General features: G+C 46.4%; 1 protein-coding gene across 4 annotated transcripts in view; it reads right to left on the bottom strand.

Moving 5' to 3' along the window:
• HECTD1 (HECT domain E3 ubiquitin protein ligase 1) overlaps positions 1-19070 on the bottom strand; it is a 150596-nt gene that overhangs the window by 98332 nt on the left and 33194 nt on the right. For all 4 annotated transcript variants that reach the window (XM_040332853.1, XM_040332852.1, XM_040332854.1 and 1 more), the window contains exon 3: positions 2967-3201. In XM_040332853.1, the coding sequence (XP_040188787.1) occupies positions 2967-3201 (235 nt within the window). The remainder of the gene's footprint in view (positions 1-2966; positions 3202-19070) is intronic.

Consider the following 19070-nt stretch of genomic DNA (forward strand, 5'->3'; position numbering starts at 1 on the left):
ATGGCTGATGCAGGCCATAGGTTTCTTAGCCGTTGCTTGGCAACCTCGAAGTATCAGCTCCCTCCATAAATTTTCGAAAGGATTAAGCAAGCCGTTTCTTCAGTGCACACCCGCCGATGACGTTGGTGCAAGCGTATATGGATAAAAATCTCCTAAACCATGCAGGTTTAGGAGATATTTACAGTATCTATTGGTAAGCCTTATTATAGGCTTACTTGTAGGTACAAGTGGTATAACAGGGTTTACAAACACTTTAAGGTCTGGAGACTGGCTAGGTCACTCCATGACCTTGATGTGCTTCTTCTTGAGCTACTCCTTTGTTGCCTTAGCGGTATGTTTTGGGTCATTGTCATGCTGAAAGACCCATCCATGACTTATCTTCAGTGTTGAGAGAAGAAGGTTCTCATCCAAAATTTTACAATACATGGCCCCAGCCATTGGCCCCTTAATGCAGCAAAGTCGGTCTGTACCTTTAGCAGAGAAACGGCCCCAAAGCATAGTGTTTCCACCTCTGCTCGACTGTAGGGATGGTGTTCTTAGGGTCATAATCAGCATTTTTCTTCCTCCAAACACGGTGAGTCCTCCTCAAGAAGTCACATGTACAGTCATACCAATGAACATCTAAATGATTCAGGGAAGGATTGGGAGAAAGTGCTTTGGTCAGATGCGACCAAAATTTAGCTCTTTGGCAGTAACTCGACTCGCCGTGTTTGGAGGAAGAAAAACGCTGACTATGACCCTAAGAACATTCAACAGTCAAGCACGGATGTGGAAACATGATGCACTGGGGCAGTTTTTCTACTAAAGGTACAGGCCAACTTTGCCGCATTAAAGGGTCACTAAAGGAAAAAAATGTTTTCGCTGAAATGACTGTTTACAGGGCATAGAGACATAATAGTTAACTGATTCCTTTTAAAAATGATTAAAAATAGATAAAAAAACAATCATATAATGTGCCTGCAGTGTAGTTTCGTTTTTGCTGTTGTTTGCTGGTTCTCTGATGTACAGAGAGCCAATAGAGGGCCAATAGAGGGCAGTCAGCCAATAGAGAGCAGTGATACTTTGTCTAAAACTCCTCAGCACCAATCCAGTTTCGTTTTACACACAGTAATCACACCTCCTTGATTAGTGACCACCGTGAGAAATCTCCCAGTACTGTAGTTATCAGGAAACAGGCAACCAGGAAGTGTCCAGAACAGAGAGGATTTACAGCAACATGAAAGCAAAAACGAACAATGAGGACATGAAACCAGGACTGCAGTAAGGTAAAGGAAGCTATTTAGCTAAAAAAAAAAAATCCTTTAGTGACCCTTTAAGGGGCCAATGGACGGGGCAATGTATTTTAAAATCTTGGATGAGAACCTTCTTTCCTCAGCCAGAACACTGGAGGCGGCTCATTGATGGATCCCAATGTGGCAAAGTCTCCAAGGCAACAAAGAAGTGGCTTAAGAAGAAGCACATTAAGGTAATGAAGTGGCCATATCAGTCTCCAGAAAGGATTTAGGATGTAGAGAAGATCTGTAAAGAGTGGACCAAAATCCCTCCTGAGATGTGTGTAAACCTGGTCGCCAACTGCAAGAAACGTCTTACCTCTGTGATTGCCAACAAGGGTTTCTCCACCAAGCATCAAGTCATGTTTTGCTTGGGGATCAAATACTTATTTTACGCACTTAACTGCAACTCAATTTGCAGCATTTGTTTTATGTATTTGTTCTGGATTTCTGGCTGATAGTCTGTCTCTCATTTAAAATACACCTATGATAAAAATTATAGACCCTCCATTTCCTTGTAAGTAGACAAACGTACAAAATCTGCAGGGGATCAAATAATTATTTTCCCCACTGTATCATGCATTCCTCTGGTCTCAGTCAGGCAATTACCAACCTTGCGGATGCCATACAAACAGAACAGACAGCTGTACACATGGGCCCAAAAAGTGTCCAGTTCCTGCCAAAACAGCCGATTTGTGTACAAGGCTCTAAAGAGAAAGTAAACCCTGATCTCATGGGTTTTACTTCCCTTCTTTTACCCTGCAAAGTAAAAGCATAATGTGCTTGTATGCATTGCATACTAGCACATTATGTAACACTGACCTGCAAACAAAGCCCGCGCCATCCCCGCTGCAGGCTGCATCTATGTTTGCTCCTCTATCTCCCGGGGCCGCAGACTCTGGCTCTGTGACTATCTGGAGCTGCGTGACATTACTCCAGTGCATTCGCACGGGAGCCGCCCATCGGTCACAGCACTTACTCGTGAAGAAATGATGGTGGTGGTGGGGCATTTCTTTACAATGCATGCGCAGATGAAATCATCGGCGCAGTATACAGTAAATATCTCCTGAAATGCGCACGATTAGGAGATATTTACAGTACCTAAGGCAAGCTTTATTCTAGGCTTACCTAGAGGTACAACTTGCAAGGGGAGGTTTAGAACCTCTTTAGGGCTCTTATTAACAGGCTCTGTTATAATGCATCTGACAAGCATTAGAAGCGCACTTTAAAACGCAGATTTTATTTACTTCAATTGTGTAGTGTGAATGACCTATGTGAGGTTGCGTTTTACCTCCTGCGTGTATTTCCAGACACAACAACATCTACTGAGATTCATCCACATTTAAGAAAAGGCAGATCAAATGCTGTCTATGCTGCTAGAACACATGCATAGTGAGTAGTACTGCTTTTCGTTCATAGACCATAGATAGACCAAATCCATCTGCACACTTTAAACAGAGGTGTGAACCAATAAGAGATTCAGACCCTATAATCAAATTACTTGGGATGAGAAAAAACATTCTGCACTCACATAATTTAAAACACATATGTCATTAATTATGGGCTGCGCCGTGTCAAAGGCAAGGCAATTCCAACTGGCATTGGGTTCCAAGTGCACCCATCAATTAGTAAGAAAGGGACATAAAGCTTTATCACTTAAATTTGAAAAGTTATATATTCATATAGGTTACTGACCTTCACACACTGCTCTGCCAAATCCCGACTGGTCCGGTTATTGAGTTCCACCACAACAAGCCGATTGCAGAGTGCTTTGATGGCACCTTCCACTCCCACAATGCGCCTGGTACATTCAGCCGACACATCCAGATAATACGTGATTGCACGAGCGGTAACTTCAAGCACATTATCAGGGGCACTTTCATCCAGAAAGATCTTGCACAGCGCTGGAAGGAAAGTCCGAGGGGGACACCTACAAACAAGAGTAAGCAGTAGATTTTAGCAACCAATTTAACATTTTTGAAGTCGAAGTAAGTTGAATACAACTATATCTCCTAAGCGTCTGCTCAGCCAGTTTTGTGATTCCCCACTTACCTGCAACACTATAAATCAAGAGGGAGACACCACCATTTGGAGCCTGCAGAATTCCAGTTTATGTGTTGCTTTACAGCCCAAGTACCCAATTACAGGAATATTACCATACTTTTGTAGCCTTTGCTGGGTTCAAGTTGTCCTGTAAACTGCTTGAACAATCAAACGTTACACAGGATATTTGCTACAGCACCCTGGCTCTTCAGCAAAGGCACCTCCACTTTTAGCCTAATGTCACATTTTTAACCCGTTATATAAACAATATATTTAGATAAATTATATACAGACAAGAAGTTGTAAACAGTAATAAATTCAAACAATTTAACACAGCAAAGCCTTCATGACATATTATGGTATCCAGTCTCTTTCTAGAACATCATAGTGAATATTGTATATTCACAATACAATTATGGAGTTTAAAAAGTGAATGCTCAGTATTACAATCTTCTACTACAAGACAGTCCTAATGGTTTCAATTTAAAATACATTTAATAATCAATTAGATGTAATTTTTTGTATTGTCTTGAATTCCCCTTAAAGTATATAAAAAATATTTTTTGGGTTCAGGACAGGAAGGATGTCTGTGTCCCCAACAGAACACAGATGGGAAAAAAAAACTCCACTCATTCACTGGAGTTCAGTTCCTTCATTCATTCATTCATGGAGGCGCAGCATCACATGTAGACAGATGTTACCTAGGACTGTCTGCATGCAAAAGCAATATGCCTAGAAATGCCTGCTCCTCCCCTACTGACACCTACCCAAAAGGAATTTTGGCATCTTCACGATTCCTCCCCAAGAGCCAGCCCACTAATTACATCACACTTTAACAGCTACTAAGGTCCTCATGTGCGTCGGTGCGCAGGCGCCGTATAGAGCCGCACCGACGTTCGGCTTCTTTCGGCACCTCGTGACGCGCTGTATGCGTCGGTCGCATGCCTGTCAATCAATTAGGAACGCCCAGCCCCAACCATCATACCCAGAAGCGGCGGTGAGAACACATATAGGAAACGGTATGTACAGACGTATTTTTTTTAAAAAAAAACAGCCGATTCTAATAGTCATTAATCTCATAAATGCAATGTTAAAAGTTTATTTTTAGGGGAACCTCCACTTTAAGGACCCTTTTCACAGTTTTCTTTTACTTTTTTAGGCAGAGCTGATCAGATCATTTATTAACCTCTACGGTCCGTAGACAACCACCGTCATCCAATCTGATCCACTAAAAAGACAGATGGGATTCCGTTTCCCACCTGTCTAGCAGATCTAATGCTCGTCTGGTGTAAACGATCAGGCGATCCATTTACATTTGACGACCAATAGAGGACATCGGGCTGTGTCTGTATCCGCTCTGCATAAGCAGAGTGGAACACAGACACGCCATCCACCTGCTCAGCAGGGATAAGTGGACAGATTCCCCGCTGAGCTCGCAGAGTCAGTCCTATGTGAAAGGGGCCTAAGGCACTACGGCACACTAGCTTAAAGAAACGCCAGTGCTCTTGGTAGGAGGGGGAAAAAATGCTAATTAGTGGGGGGTTTCCGCCAGAAAATTGCTCTAAAAATGCAAAACAGAAGTTTTTTTTTCTCTGCCTCTAAACGCTGATCTTAAAAAAAAAAAACAACAAAAAAAAACACCTCTAGGGGGCATGGCCAGCACGTGAACCAGGGCAGACAGGCTTCATGAGAGCTCCGATCCTGATCCCCATCTACCAGCATTATCCAGCTGCCCCAGGCTTCATTCTTAACTCTACCATCTGCTTCCCGATTGTCCCAGGCTCACAGCCATCGCTCCGGTTCAGCTTGGATGGAACTGCCTAGGACCCGCTCCACACAGCAAGACTCCAGTGTTATCCTCTCTTCCCGGCCGGAGGCCACATGTGCGCCGATCGGCGACAGGTCTACCAGCAAACAGTCTCTGGATGAGGCCAGAGACACATCTCACCCCTCAAGAGCAGCCATCCTAGCAGCGATTGTACCAAAGTGTACACCCATGTTTACCCGCAAGGGGATGCACAGGTGTTCCGTGCATCTCCGTACAGGCAGCCCCATTTCTGTCAATCGGGGGGGGGGGGGGAATAGCTGCTGTTCCCAAACCGACTTCCGTGTGGTTACACGATCCCGAACGCAGACAGTGTGAGCTCAGGGACATGCATGCGGACCTACATGGATGTAATATTGGGAACGGCGATGTCCGTGCAGTTACTACACCCCAAATTACATCAATGGGACTGCCTGCACAGAGATGCACGGAACACCTGTGCATCCCTGTAAAGGTTTGCTGTGTATGCCCCTTTCACACAAGCAGACCGATCAGGTCTTCCTGTCCGTTTTTCAGGCGGGCCTAATCGGACCACCCATTGTTCTCTATGTTGAGGCTAATGTAAATGGACATGTGTCTGTTTACACCCGCCTGCATCCGATCCAGTCCGCTAAAAACAGACTGATGGGGAATCCCATTCCCCATCCATCTAACAGATAGGACGGTATCCAGGCGGTCCGTTTCTATCCAACCACCCCATAGAGAACAGCGGGCTGTGTCTGTTCTGCATCAGCGGAGTGGATGTGGACCTGTCATCCTCCTGTTCAGCTGGGATCAGCATACAGATCCCCCGCTGAGCAGGCAGATCTGCTTGACAGAGTCCGTTCCATGTGAAACGGGATCTTACCAGAAGCGGTCGTTCTATTAGGGGCGCCACTACCATGCAAGGCGCCGGACTCATACGTTTGTACGATTTTTTTTTTCCCCCTCAAGCCACATAATTAGAGCCCAAGGCTCTAATTGGCTTGAAAACTGTTGGGCTTAGGGTACAGTACACACCCACTTGTGACAATAGTGAATTAATATTCGCCATGGTCTTCCAGCTTCTCCTATAGTTTACTATGATCAGCTGTCAGTAGACATAGGAGCGATCGCTGCCTCTGTCCACTTTACTACATGGAGGGGGCTGGTAAACGCATGTTTACCAAGCCCCAACTCCACCCGCACAGCTACCCCCGCACTCCCCAGCCTGAAAGCTCGTTGGAGCACATTGCAGGCAGCAGCAGCAGGCGGTGGGAGGGGAAGGAGGGATGCTGCCAGAGCAGGCATGGATCGGGGGAGGGGGGAGAACACATCTGGATTCCCTCTAAGCCCCATTCAGCATCTATAGCCGGCAGGGGTGGCAGAGGAGGGATGCCAGCTTCTGAGGGTAGCTGCAGGGGGATCAGGTTTGCGGAGGTTGGAAATTGGTGCTGGGGGGGGGGATAGGAAAGAGCAGAGAGAAGCATTTTTATGTGAAATGGAGTTGCAAGAGGTATAGAGGCTGGGGGCATGGAGGCGGCAGTATAGGAGGGGGGGGGGTCACATTTGCGGTTGTAACGATCAGCGAGTTGCAATCTGCTGATCAGAGTTATATTACTGTTCAGTAGAGTCTGCTGAACTTCTGCTATAAGTTTATGGTCATTAAAGTGACCCTGAGCTTATAGGAGAAGGAGAAATGGGGACTGTACAGACCTGGCCAGTTGCAAGCAGTGCTGTAGGCAAGTATAGCATAAGGACCAGGCAGTGAAAGGGTTAAACTTGCAATACCTCTACAACCTATTGATTCTTGCAACCAAGGCACCCATGTACATAAGATGTTCATACACCATTGTCCTCTGCACACACTCAGCATGGAACAAAAAGGGTCCAAGCAGGGAGACCGGTCTGCGGGAAGACAAGGCGGGGGAGCTCAACCATGTGGCTGAAAAACGAAGACAGCCCATACACTATTTTTATCGTTTAGATTTTAGGTGGAACAGAAAGAAAATGGTAATATTCACCCATCCACACTTTCCAGGTGAATGGAGGAATCACTCCCGCTGTGCTATTGTGTTCTAAAAGCAGGGAACAGTAGCTGCCATCAGAATACAACGATCAGCACTGCTGGCTATAGCCAGCAGCGCTGATCGATCGTGAAAAACCCAACAGGCTGTTTGTACAGAAGTCGATCAATAGATCAACTTCTGTACAACAAAGGTGCTCATGCATAAAACAAAATTCAGCCAGTCCCTGCTGAATTTTGATCCATAAATGGTCAGCTTAAAAGCACCTAATGGGGGTGACATTTCTATCTGGAATGGTACCCGTCATTTCTCTCAATTCTCATGGTCTACAACTTCAACAAGTTACCAACTTCGGACCACCTGACGTTCTCCTCCCATCAAGTGTCCACAGCCCCAAAATAAAAACCAGCTCACATTAGGTGCACCCTGGGCACTGCTGGAACTGTGCTGCTGAAATTGCTGTCTGTGTGGGGCGTCCAGGAAGGAAGAGACACATGGCATGGCAGCAGCCAGCCACCTTTTTCAGTAAGTGAAGAAAAGTATGGAATAAAATGAATAATCAACATTGACCATTTATAATTTTTCTGCTGCCAGTATTAGTAAATAGATAGGAAAGCATAGATCATATTTACTGGTTTAAAAAAAAAATAATAATAATTTTTACATGTCTTTAGGTTTCCAAGTCTAGGCAAATGATGTCATACAGTCCTGGAGTCTTAAGGAGGGGAGGAGGCATTTTATCAGATAAGCACAACCTCCTGACTGCAGGACTGAGCTAAAAGCAGGATGGATTCCAGGAAGTTAATGCTACATGGATCATCTGCCCTTGCTCAAGATAGAAATGTTAGGGGTGTTTTTCAAAGCGATATCTCAGCAAAATAAACAAGACAACGTGGATGCATGGGTGTTCCTGCTTTTAATATAAAAAAAAAAAAAAGAATAAAATCAAATTTTAGGTTTGTGGTGCAAACAGGTGTAGTTCCACTTTATATATAAAATAGAATAAAAATATTATTTATTATTTAAAAAATAAATGGTATTTATGTGCTTAGATGTGAATTTTTTTTTACAATTTAAAACTTTTATTTTTTTGATATCACGTAGGAGACAAAAAGGCCCTATGCAATATTTTTTGGTGACAGGTTCTCCCCTGTGCCACCCCAGATCGCATTGTATTACATTCTTTCCCAGCCATGCTGGCCAGGGAAACCATTAAGTAAACCTGGAAGTGACATTTAACTCTTCGCTTGCAGGTCAGCAAGAAGGGGAGGAGAGCGGACATGTGTCCCTCCCCTCTACCTGGTGGCACCCAGTAATAATTGGGATATACAGCTGTCACATGACTCAGCATTTTCCAAGCCTGTCTGTAGGGAAAGAGTAGCAGGATGAGCTTCTAACCCTCTGCTGCTGCTGCTTGTATTCCAAAACAGACTTTGGAATACAATAAAAACTAATTATTCATTTCAAACCGTTTTAAAAATCGTCATACAAATATATATTTGAAATTAAATCTTAATTATTTCTGGCAATAACAGTGTGGGTGGATTCCTCCCATCCAGCCTGTGTCACAGAACAAAAAGGAGGTGAAGCCTTCATTATTTAAGTAGTAATATCCCACCCCCATTGTGTTTAGCTGGTTAGTGAGCATGGAGGAGGGGGGAGAAAGTGGGCTGTCATTTACCACTATGTATACATTTACATGTGACTCTATAGTCACACGGAATGCTCAAGGTGTGATAGGGAGGAAATGCTCCAGGCTGCTTAAATAACTGAAAACCGAGCAAGTTTACTGTTGAACAGGCTTACCTCATCCTCACACTCTAAGGCAGTGGTTCTCAACCTTTTAGTGCCGTGACCCCTTGATACAATTTCCCAAGTTGTGGGGACCCCAACAGTATAATTATTTTCGTAGCGTGCCTTGTCAGCACCCAAGGCAAGAAAAGTCATTTGCACCCCTTAACCTACAGAAATGTAGCGCTCCCTGAGTCCCCTCCACTCGTACAATATTAAAACCTCATACGGTACATTTTAGGATGTACAACTCTATCTCTTTGTTCTCCTTTCTTTCCCTTTTTATCTCTCTCTCTCTCTCTCTCTATCCTAATGTCTTGTTTTTTTTCCCCCCATCCCTCTCTCTAGCTGTCTTTCTTCTTTCTTCTCTTATTCTTTCTCTCTCTTTTTCTTTCTTCCTCCCCCTCACATGTATTCTCTATTTGTATTCCTTCTCTTACGCCTTGGTGGGTGGGGGGGGGTTGAGAGAGTTGGGATGAGTGACAGTGCAACTTAGGTGCTCTTGATTAAGGTCATCTGCTGATCTGAGAACTGTAGTGGGGACTTTTAATGGCAACTATAATCACAGGTAGTGTTACTCACCGTGTCTCCCGACTTTGTGGTGTCTCACAGCAGTGACGCCTATGCTATAATCAGGAGATTGGGTCTCCTCCAGCCCCTCCCCCTTCACATTCCTCACCAGTCAGCGAACCTCTAGTCTCTGCCCCCAGCCATGCCGTGAACTGAATGGATGGCATGCGAAGAGGATGAGTGGGCGGCCGTGTGCTCCAGGAACAGCCTAGCTGGGTGGCCACAGGCTCCACAGACAGCCTAGCTGGGCAGCCGCAGAAAGGCTGGGAGAGTGGTGCAAGCTTCAGGAACAGCCCAGGACTTGGGGACCCCTGGCAAATCATCATTTGACCCCCGAGGGGGTCCCGACCCCCAGGTTGAGAACCACTGCTCTAAGGCCTCATTCACACTTGGCGGACTCCGTCGCTACGGAGTGCGCCGGCTCCTGTCAGCTCAGCGGGAGATCGGTCCGCAGATCTCCGCTGAGCCGACGGATGACAAGCTCCTCCCTGCTCACTGAGCGGGGAGGGGCTTGTAGGGCACCGCTGTGTCCTATGGAGCGATCTGATGAAAACGGACACCTGACACTGCGCCGGTCCTAAGTTTTTAGGCGAGGCCTCGCCTAAAACATCCTGCCCGCAGCTCACCGCGATCCTGGGAAAAGGCCGCGAGTGGTGTCCGGCCTCGCGGTCTTTTCCCAGGATCGCGGCAAGCAGGAATTTTTAGGCGAGGCTGCGGCTTCGGTCTAGTCCGCGTAGCGCCGGTCCTATGGAAAGGAGGATATTCTTTGTAAATGGTCCTCCCCCACCCTCCCTACTGTATCATCCTGGGAAGCTATGATTGTTGCTACACTGCCCTTATACAAGTTGACATATCAGTCTGGGTTGTCCTTGGAAATTCAAAAAGTCTGGCAACCATGGACCTCCCAATAGAATGAGCCTGCTAAGCGCCTCTCCTCCTTATTAGGACCTGGTTGACGTGTCTTAAGATCCCCTGTTCTTGGTTGGGGTGTCTGCCCCTTCCTTTCCCCTACAATTTTCAGTATTATTTATTTCCTGTTCCCCACTCCCCCTGGGTTGTTATAGATGCTCTTACTACTTGAATGCTGTGATCAGTCCAAAGATGGTTGCAGTAAACATTTGGACTATATCTGTGAGATGTTGCTGGATGTTTCTTGGATTTTGTACTCCTGTACCTTTTGTCCTTATGATACAATGTCAACAGTTTTGTTCTTTCCGTGCAAGTCGTGTTATTTTATTCTTTTAATAAAGCACTCCCAATTGTCAATTAAGAAAAAAAAATACAAAGCTCCATATGAATGGCTGAGCAGCACTTGGCCCCAATTGATTTTGTTCCAGGAGAGGCACATGAAGATCTTAACCTGTAAAGTTCTTGACCCACTGCCAGAACACAGCAACGAGGCTACATGCAGTTTAAACAGCACACACAGCCGCTACAACTATTAGCGAAGTTAACAGATTGTTTGGACCAGCTTGGCCCAAACTATTTAAAGTTAAAGGTGCGCTGGCAAAAGGTGTTTGGGTACAATTTTAAATAAATTGCACTGCAACTTTGCATTACCATAACATGCAGATATAAAGCTAGCTTCAATGTGTTTTTTTTTGTTAGCTTAGATTTAGTAAGGACTTTGGAAGTGTTGTATTTGCAAAAGATTTTTTTGAAAAAAAATAGATTTGATAAACATTTGCACAACTATCATGGGACATACAAAATCAGTAGCAGCAGCTTTTATTTCTACAGACCTTGCGTTTTAGAAAATACAAGGTTTGGGTGGGGAGTCATTTTTCAACTTTAAGGCTGGTTTCACACTATAGAACGCATCAGCTCACAGCAGGAGTCTGATTGTGTCTCCATTCACCGTATCAGGTCTGATTTCAGCCCGAATTTTGGGTCGAATTCGGACCTGAAATGGACCGAAAGACGCACAGGCCTTCTGTGCAATTCACATCAAAGCCACTGCGGAGATGTGTGAACTGGCTCTGTTGAGAGCCGGTCACAAATCTCCTGCTATGCAAATTGAATGCGGAAAAACCTGCATCCAATACGCAATAGTGTAAACCCAGCCTCAAAGCTGTAAGCAAAAAAAAAATGAAAAAAAAAAAACATTAAAATTATATTTCGTGAAAACGGTCCAGCCGCCTAAGGCAAAAAAAACAGGAGGCAGGGCCTAACCTTGAGTGTTGGTTCACACCAGACACAGCTCCATTCGCTTTTTTTCTGCACGAAATGCATGCAGTGTTTTCCATGTATTTCAATGGCTCTAGTTCACACCATGCAGTCAGTTTCAGGTCAGTTTCTGCAAAACTGACCAGTAACCGGCATGGTGTGAACTAGAGCCATTGGAATACATGGAAAACACTGCATGCATTTTATAGAGCAGAAAAAAAGCGCACAGAACTGCATCTGGTGTGAACTGGCCCCGAGTTAAATGACAACTTCACTAAAAAGGGTACAGCTGTCCTTTAAAGAACTTGGCCTTTAGAGAACTGCTGGAATGTTGTGAATATGTTATATACAATTAACCTCTCAGGCCTAAAGTTCATGTAAATATGAGCCAGTGCTTTCTTTCAACAAACCTAGACAGCAAGCCTCCCTTGCATATCCGAAAGTTAATGGAAAAAATTCAACAAATGTATATGTGTCTGCTCTCACAGCCACTGCTTTTAATAAGCACAGCAGGCATGCAGAGTATGTGAGTGAGCAGATAGACTTTGCAGACACCGCAAACAGAATTTATAGAGGCTTACATTCCCACAGAAGATTGCACAAAACTCTGTTAATTCTTCTCTGTGTCATTTTATAAACCATTTTCACAGTGGCAGAGCCTTGCACTGTTAATGTATATAGTACACAATGGTTATGACTCAACCTAAAACTTCTGACATGGTACTGGTTCTGACAGCCTACTTATTCAAAATGGCCACACACTGAATTTTACATTTTGTAACAACTCTAGGCAATGAAACCGGCCATACAAAGATTGAAATTCAGCAGAGATGGGACAAATTTTGATCCATGTATGGGCAGACTGGTTGTACAGAAGTTGATCTACAGACTGTACATCTTACAACTACCCTGTTGGGTTTTCCCTGATTAGTGCCTCCAGCATTAAAGAACAGTGTATTCTGACAGCTAGGAACTCTCCCTGCTGCAGAATACAATAACTCAGCAGGAAAGATTCTCGATGTGGGAATCTGTTTGTTTGTTTTTTTGCTTAATCTGCTGGTTGAAAAAAAAAAAAAAAAAAAAAAGACAAAATGTATGGGCTGCCTGATTTTTCATACATAATGCATATTAAAGCGGTCCTCCACCCTAAAGTGGAGTCCCGCTGATCGGAACCCTCCCCCCCTCCGGTGTCACATTTGACACCTTTCAGGGGGGAGGGGGGTGCAGACACCTGTCTAAAGACAGGTATTTGCACCCACTTCCGGCCACACGATACGGGCGAAAGACGGGCATTCCGTCACATCCCGTCTGTCGCCCGTTGTGTGCTGGGAACACTCGGCTCCCAGCACACAGCGTGTGAGCCAATCGGCGGGCGCAGCGCGACTCGCGCATGCGCCGTAGGGAACCGGGCAGTGAAGCCGCAGCGCTTCACTTCCTGGTTCCCTCAGCGTGGATGGCGGGGGGAGCAGCAGAGTGACGAGCGATCGCTCGTGCTCTGCTGCGATCGGCGCTGGACTCCAGGACAGGTAAGTGTCCTAATATTAAAAGTCAGCAGCTGCAGTATTTGTAGCTGCTGACTTTTAATATTTTGTTCCCATGGCACATCCGCTTTAACAGTTTATAAATTATGTATAGTTAAATAAAAAGAAAAAAAAGTTTGATGTACTTCTGATGCCCATACTCCTTGCACAAAACCTGTGCCTGAATGCTCTGCAAACTTTAGGGTGGAGGGGGTATCTACTCTCAGATCCTGCATAGGAAGAACACACTGAGCATGTGTGAAAACTTTCCAGTTCATGTTACAGTCTACAATACAATTTCAAGGTAACTTGTGCCGCTCATCCTAGCAGCTGTTCAGTCCATATAATAGCAAACGGAATGTGGACTTAAACTACCAAGAAAAATAAATAAATCAATTTAAAAAAACGGTAAACAAAATATTATATATTTTTTTTCTCAAAGACGTCCTATGCAAAACTAAAAATAAATAAAAAAAGGTTTCCTTTTACAGCTCACTAGAGCTGGGCAAAATATAGTCAATGGGCTTGTTCAAAAGGTGTATCTAGGCAATACATAGCATTCAAATATGAGCAATAAGGCTGCTTATGTTTTACACAGGCTTCTAAGTGGCCTTTATATTGTTGTATGTTCCCAATTGGTCCCGATTCACACAGGGGCGACCTGTCAGGTGACTTAGCCGTCTGACAAGTCAAGCTCCATGCAGTGCAATGGAATAGTTCTAATTGGAGCGACTCAAGTTCCTACACTACTTTGAGGCAACTTCAGAGCGTCTTGCATCGACTTCCTTTAAAAGAAGTTGTTTACAAGTCGCACTGAGGTCGCGCTGTGCGGGGCGGCTGCAGAGTCGGATGACTTTGAATCCGAACCTGTGTGAACCAGCACTTCTAGAGAACATTAAGTATCTGCTCAGATATCAAATGACCAGAAAGAAAATGCTGACATACAATGGCCACTTCATACATGTATTTAGTGTTCACATATGATCCATTGGTCATGCCTTGAACACTGACCATCCAGGTAAGAACTGGCCATCACTGTGGATAGTAAAATCCATTAAGAGTTTGGGGTGCGAGAATATGATCCAGTGATCAAAACATTTGTCACTGGAATGTATGTAATGTAAGAATAAATTTAAAAAAGTTGATGACGTAACTAGGAGACATACAGTATGACCAATTGTCAAAAGATGAATTTTCCCTAAGATTAGGAAATATGTCACTTCATCACTTTTTGGCATGTCCCTGGACAGGCAGCAAGAGGAAATCATTACAATGGGCGTGTACACAGTCATGAAAACATAATAAACGTTTATAAAAGTTAAAAACCAAAGTAATAAAAGCATTAACTATACCAACAGCCATGACTTTGTAGTTCCCAAAATGCTCAGACAAGAAAAGTTAGATGGGCTGAAAGAGCATGCATGCTCCGAATGTGTGTCACACCCACTACTTCCTGCTGTGAAGTCAGCTCTGCCCACCCAGAGGACCCAAGACAACCAGGAAGCGCTGGGAGCCGCCAGCACAGCCTTCCAGGGATCTAGTGTCAGCGGGACCAGACTGAAACCAGACAGTGTGGCTTGTAGCTAGATGAGAGCGCTTATTGCAGTTTCTTGAGACTTGCTTACTTGTGGAAATAAAAAAAAAATAGGATTTTTTGTACTCACCATAAAATCCTTTTCTCTGAGTCCATGGACGGACACAGCTCCTTATATCTTGACAAGTGGGTTATGTTCCCCGTTTACAGGAAAGGACTAGGCAGAAACATGTTAGATAATTAAATACATGTTACATTAACAGAGTTGAACAGCCCCGCCCTAAAAAGGAGGGGTGAGTGCTGTGTCCGTCCATGGACTCCGAGAAAAGGATTTTACAGTGAGTACAAAAAAATCCTATTTTCTCTTATCGTCCATGGACGGACACAGCTTCTTAAATCTTGACAAGTGGGACATCAAAAAAGCAGTGTCAAAAAACGAGGGCTGGGAAATATATCAGTAAAACCAATTTTAACTTCACCCCAAAACAAGCAGAGCTCCTCAATGGAGGAGGTGCAACTTTAAACAGCCGTCTGCAAAACCTAGCAGCAGAAAGAAGCATCAGAAGATGCCCTTACAGAAACCATGTAAATTCTGCAAAAATCGTGAACGGACGACCAAGCCGCCACCTCACACACCTGTGAGACCGACGCATGATGTCGGAAAAAAAACAGGAAGCACCAATTGCCCTGGTCGAAAGTGCCGTGACCGGAAAGGGGGGCCCGCCCCCTAAGAGCATAGGCCTGTATGACGGTCTGCCTGATCCACCGAGAAATGGTGGTCAAGGCGACCGCCAGGCCCTTTTGTGGACCACACACACACGACACAAAAGAGTCAGATCTCCGAAAACGGAGTCGTAGCAGGCAAGTACACCCGCAAAGCGTGTACCACGTCCAAAGTTTGTAGCGCAACCTCCTTAGGATGCGCCGGCTGAGGACACAGGCATGGAAGTACAATGTCCTCTTTAAGGTGAAATGAACAAAACCACCTGAACGAAAGAAGGGAAGGTCGCGGGCGCACCACCACCTAATCCTTATGGAGGATCAAGCATGGCGGCTTGCAAGACAAGACCGCCAACTCAGAAACCCTTCTAACAGAGATAAACGCCACTAAAGGGGCCACCTTCTGAGATAGTATCAAGAGAAAAATCTCTGATGTTTCCACAAGGAAGGTTCCTGAAGAACCGAGAGCACCAGAGTCAAAACTCATGGGGGAAGAGGTGGGCTAAGAGGGGAAAGTATAAGACAAACCCCCTGCACAAAAAGGTACCCACCAGGGAACGGGCCGCAAAAAGGCCACTGAAAGAACACAGCCAAGGCTGAAATCTGCCCCCAAACGGTGCTTTAAGCAATTTTTAGATCCACTCCAAGCTGTAAAAACAGCAGGACCCTGGACACCGAGTACCAAGAGATGTAGGCCTTCCAGGTGCGACGATAGACCCTCCGGAAGTAGGCTACCGTGCCCTCAGCATGGTTAGGATAACTGAGTCGGACAGACCCCGGTCTCTTAAAGTCTGGCTTCCAATAGCCATGTTGAGCAAGTCAGTGACTGTACAACAGGAGAAAGTATGGGACCTCGAGACAGAAGGACCTCCCGCCCTGGCCACCGCCAGGGTACCAGGCGCCCGATATCGGCGTACCAAGGCCAATCTGGAGCGATTAGAATCATCGGGATCGCCTCGCCTCAGCCTCCACTCTGTGGATCAGCCGATGAAGCAACTATGATGGAGGAATGGTATAAAGCCGCCAATACAGACCCCACAGGGCCACCAGCGCGACTGATGTGTCTGTACAAGATCACTAGACCTGGCCACTAACTTTGACACCCTAGCGGTGGAGACGAGCGGCCAGGAGATCCATGCCCTGTGAGACTCCCCTCCTGCAAGGGAGCTGAAACACCCCCAAGCACAAAGACCTGGTCCAGCTTCTGGCGACTCCAGTAGTCCGCCTGCCAGTATACCTGATAGTAGACCGAAACCACGGCCATTGGCGTTGTCCGGCTGAATCCAGATCGGATGACCTTGCAACCTCCTCGACCATGAGAAGCATAGCCTGATCGCCCAAAATAGTAAGACAATGAACTGTAGACAGGGTCCACAGCACCTGGTATTTCCAGGCGGTCTCCCACACAGGTACTAAAAAGGCCCGACTCTGGGTAGCTACCGAGATCAGACGAGAGCGGGCACATACAGGAAGGTGTGGCCGTAGGTCCACCCAAGTCCAGCGACTCTGGGCCGACTGGACCCCCCCCACAACCCGAGAGGTTGGCGTCCGATGTAATCACCGTCCACAGAAAGGAAGAAACTACTTCCCGGACCGAAGGGTCGGGGGATCTCAGCCACCAATTCAGAGAGACACTGACTAGGTGGCGCACCTGAATCTGATGATTCAGAGACAAGAGATTTGTACCACTCGGACAGTATTTCCCTCTGGAAAAACACGAGTGTGGAACTGGGCATACAGTACCGCCTCGAAGGAGGCTACCCACAGACCTAAGATTTGCATGCAAACAGAGAGAAGACCGATTGCGTGATGCCAATAACTTCACCGCAGACTGAAGAGTCTGCAATTTCTCCAGCGGAAGAAAGACCTTCGCTACCGAGGAGTCCGGAAACCCTAGGCACTCCAGAACTGAGTCGGAACCAGGAACGACTCCAAATGTTTAACGCCCACCCGAATTCTCGGAGGGTCTGAAAAGCTACAGACACAACCACAAATTCTGAGTCAGAAAGTCGTCTAAGTAGCCCACGATATCAAAGCCTTGCTGTTCCAACAAGGTTAGGATAAGTGCAAGCTCCTTGGTGAAAACCTTTGGTGCTAGCGCCAGATCAAAAGGAAGGGCCACAACTGACAGTGGGCCTCCCCAACCTCTGTGACTTGCGCAAAGTGGGACATGCATGTATGCGTCCTTGATGTCCAAGGACGCCAGAAAGTCCCCCGGATGAATCGCAGCTAGCACCGAACGAATGGATTCCGATTCCACAAAGGCCTTTTAGGCCCTTGAAGCCCAAAATCAGACTGACCCTGTCCATCTTGGGGACCGAGAACAGATTTGGATAGAATCCCTCAAACCTCTAGTCCTGCAGGAAAGGTAAAATTACCCCGCAGCTTAGCAAGTCCCACACTGCCCCAAGGCAGACCGACGAGCCGGGAGAGGGAGACACGAGGGAAGAAATATGTTCGGTGGATAGGAAGGAACCCCATCTAGTACTCCGACCAGTGGGTCTGCAAGCTGGTTTCTTCGGAGAGCAGGGAGGTCCACCGAGTTGTGAACAGCAAAGTCAACCCCCCACCTCAGAGACAGGCAGGGGAAGCTACATACATTGGCGGGTTTGGGTGGCGGCGCGCTCGGCTTATGCACCCAGGGACATTTTTAGTCCCCCAGCTGAGCCTTTGTCGGCCTGGGAGGGTTTGGCCGCAGACCCTGACTAACGAAAATACTACATTGGCGTGGGAAAGGAAGGACCCGGCCGACGGCGGGGCTCCTTTCCCCTGGAGGCCTGAGGGAGAAGAGTGCTCTTCCCTCCAGTGACATCCTGGATCATGTCGTCCAGCGAGGACCCAAAAGTTCTCCCACCCATAAAGGGTAAATCGCCAGGGCGTATGTTAGAGGCCTGGCCAGCAGACCAGCATTCCAACCAGAGAAGGCGGCAACCATCTCTGAAACCGAAGCCCTGGATATCAAGGGTGCGGCATCCAGTGAAGCATCACAGACATATACAAGGTTCTGGATCTCCCTAATCACTTCGGGAGAGTCGGTGCTCCTCCACTGTCTGGTGCAATAGGGAGGGTGGTCGCCTGCCTATACATGACAACCAGAGGGTCCACCACCGGAAAAGAAGCCCACTCTCTTAAGAAGGCTCTCCTCAAGGGGCACTGAACCGCCAGGCGGTGAGGGACTACAAAAGCCCTCAGCGGCTTTTCTCATTCTGCATCTTAGAAATTAGCAAAGAAGGGCACAAAAAAAAAAAAAAAACCTACACAGAGCGGTCTGATTGTGTGATCCAAAAAAGACCGAGCCCTCAGCGAAAACCCAGCTGCACTATCCAGCTAAAGAGAGTCCCTTACAGCAGTGAGAAGCCCATCCCTAAGTGCCTTATCATGCAGACCCAGGTACCTGGTCCATGGCTCCATGACAGAGCATTCCCCAGGGGATAACGGGGGACCCCAGGAATGCCCAGCCGTACCAAACCACTTAAGCAGGAGGGACTGTACTTTCCCGTCCGAGCGAGGACTTGCTGACGCATTCCTGACAGACCTACAACCGCAATGGAGGTAGCTGTCGGCCCGGTCCACTGTGAGTGAGACAACACCACAGCCCAGTCATATGTGGACCTCAGAGCAAAGCTCACAGGCCACTCCAGGAGT

Source organism: Rana temporaria, chromosome 13 (assembly GCF_905171775.1).
Source record: "Rana temporaria chromosome 13, aRanTem1.1, whole genome shotgun sequence".
Classification (NCBI taxonomy): domain Eukaryota; kingdom Metazoa; phylum Chordata; class Amphibia; order Anura; family Ranidae; genus Rana; species Rana temporaria.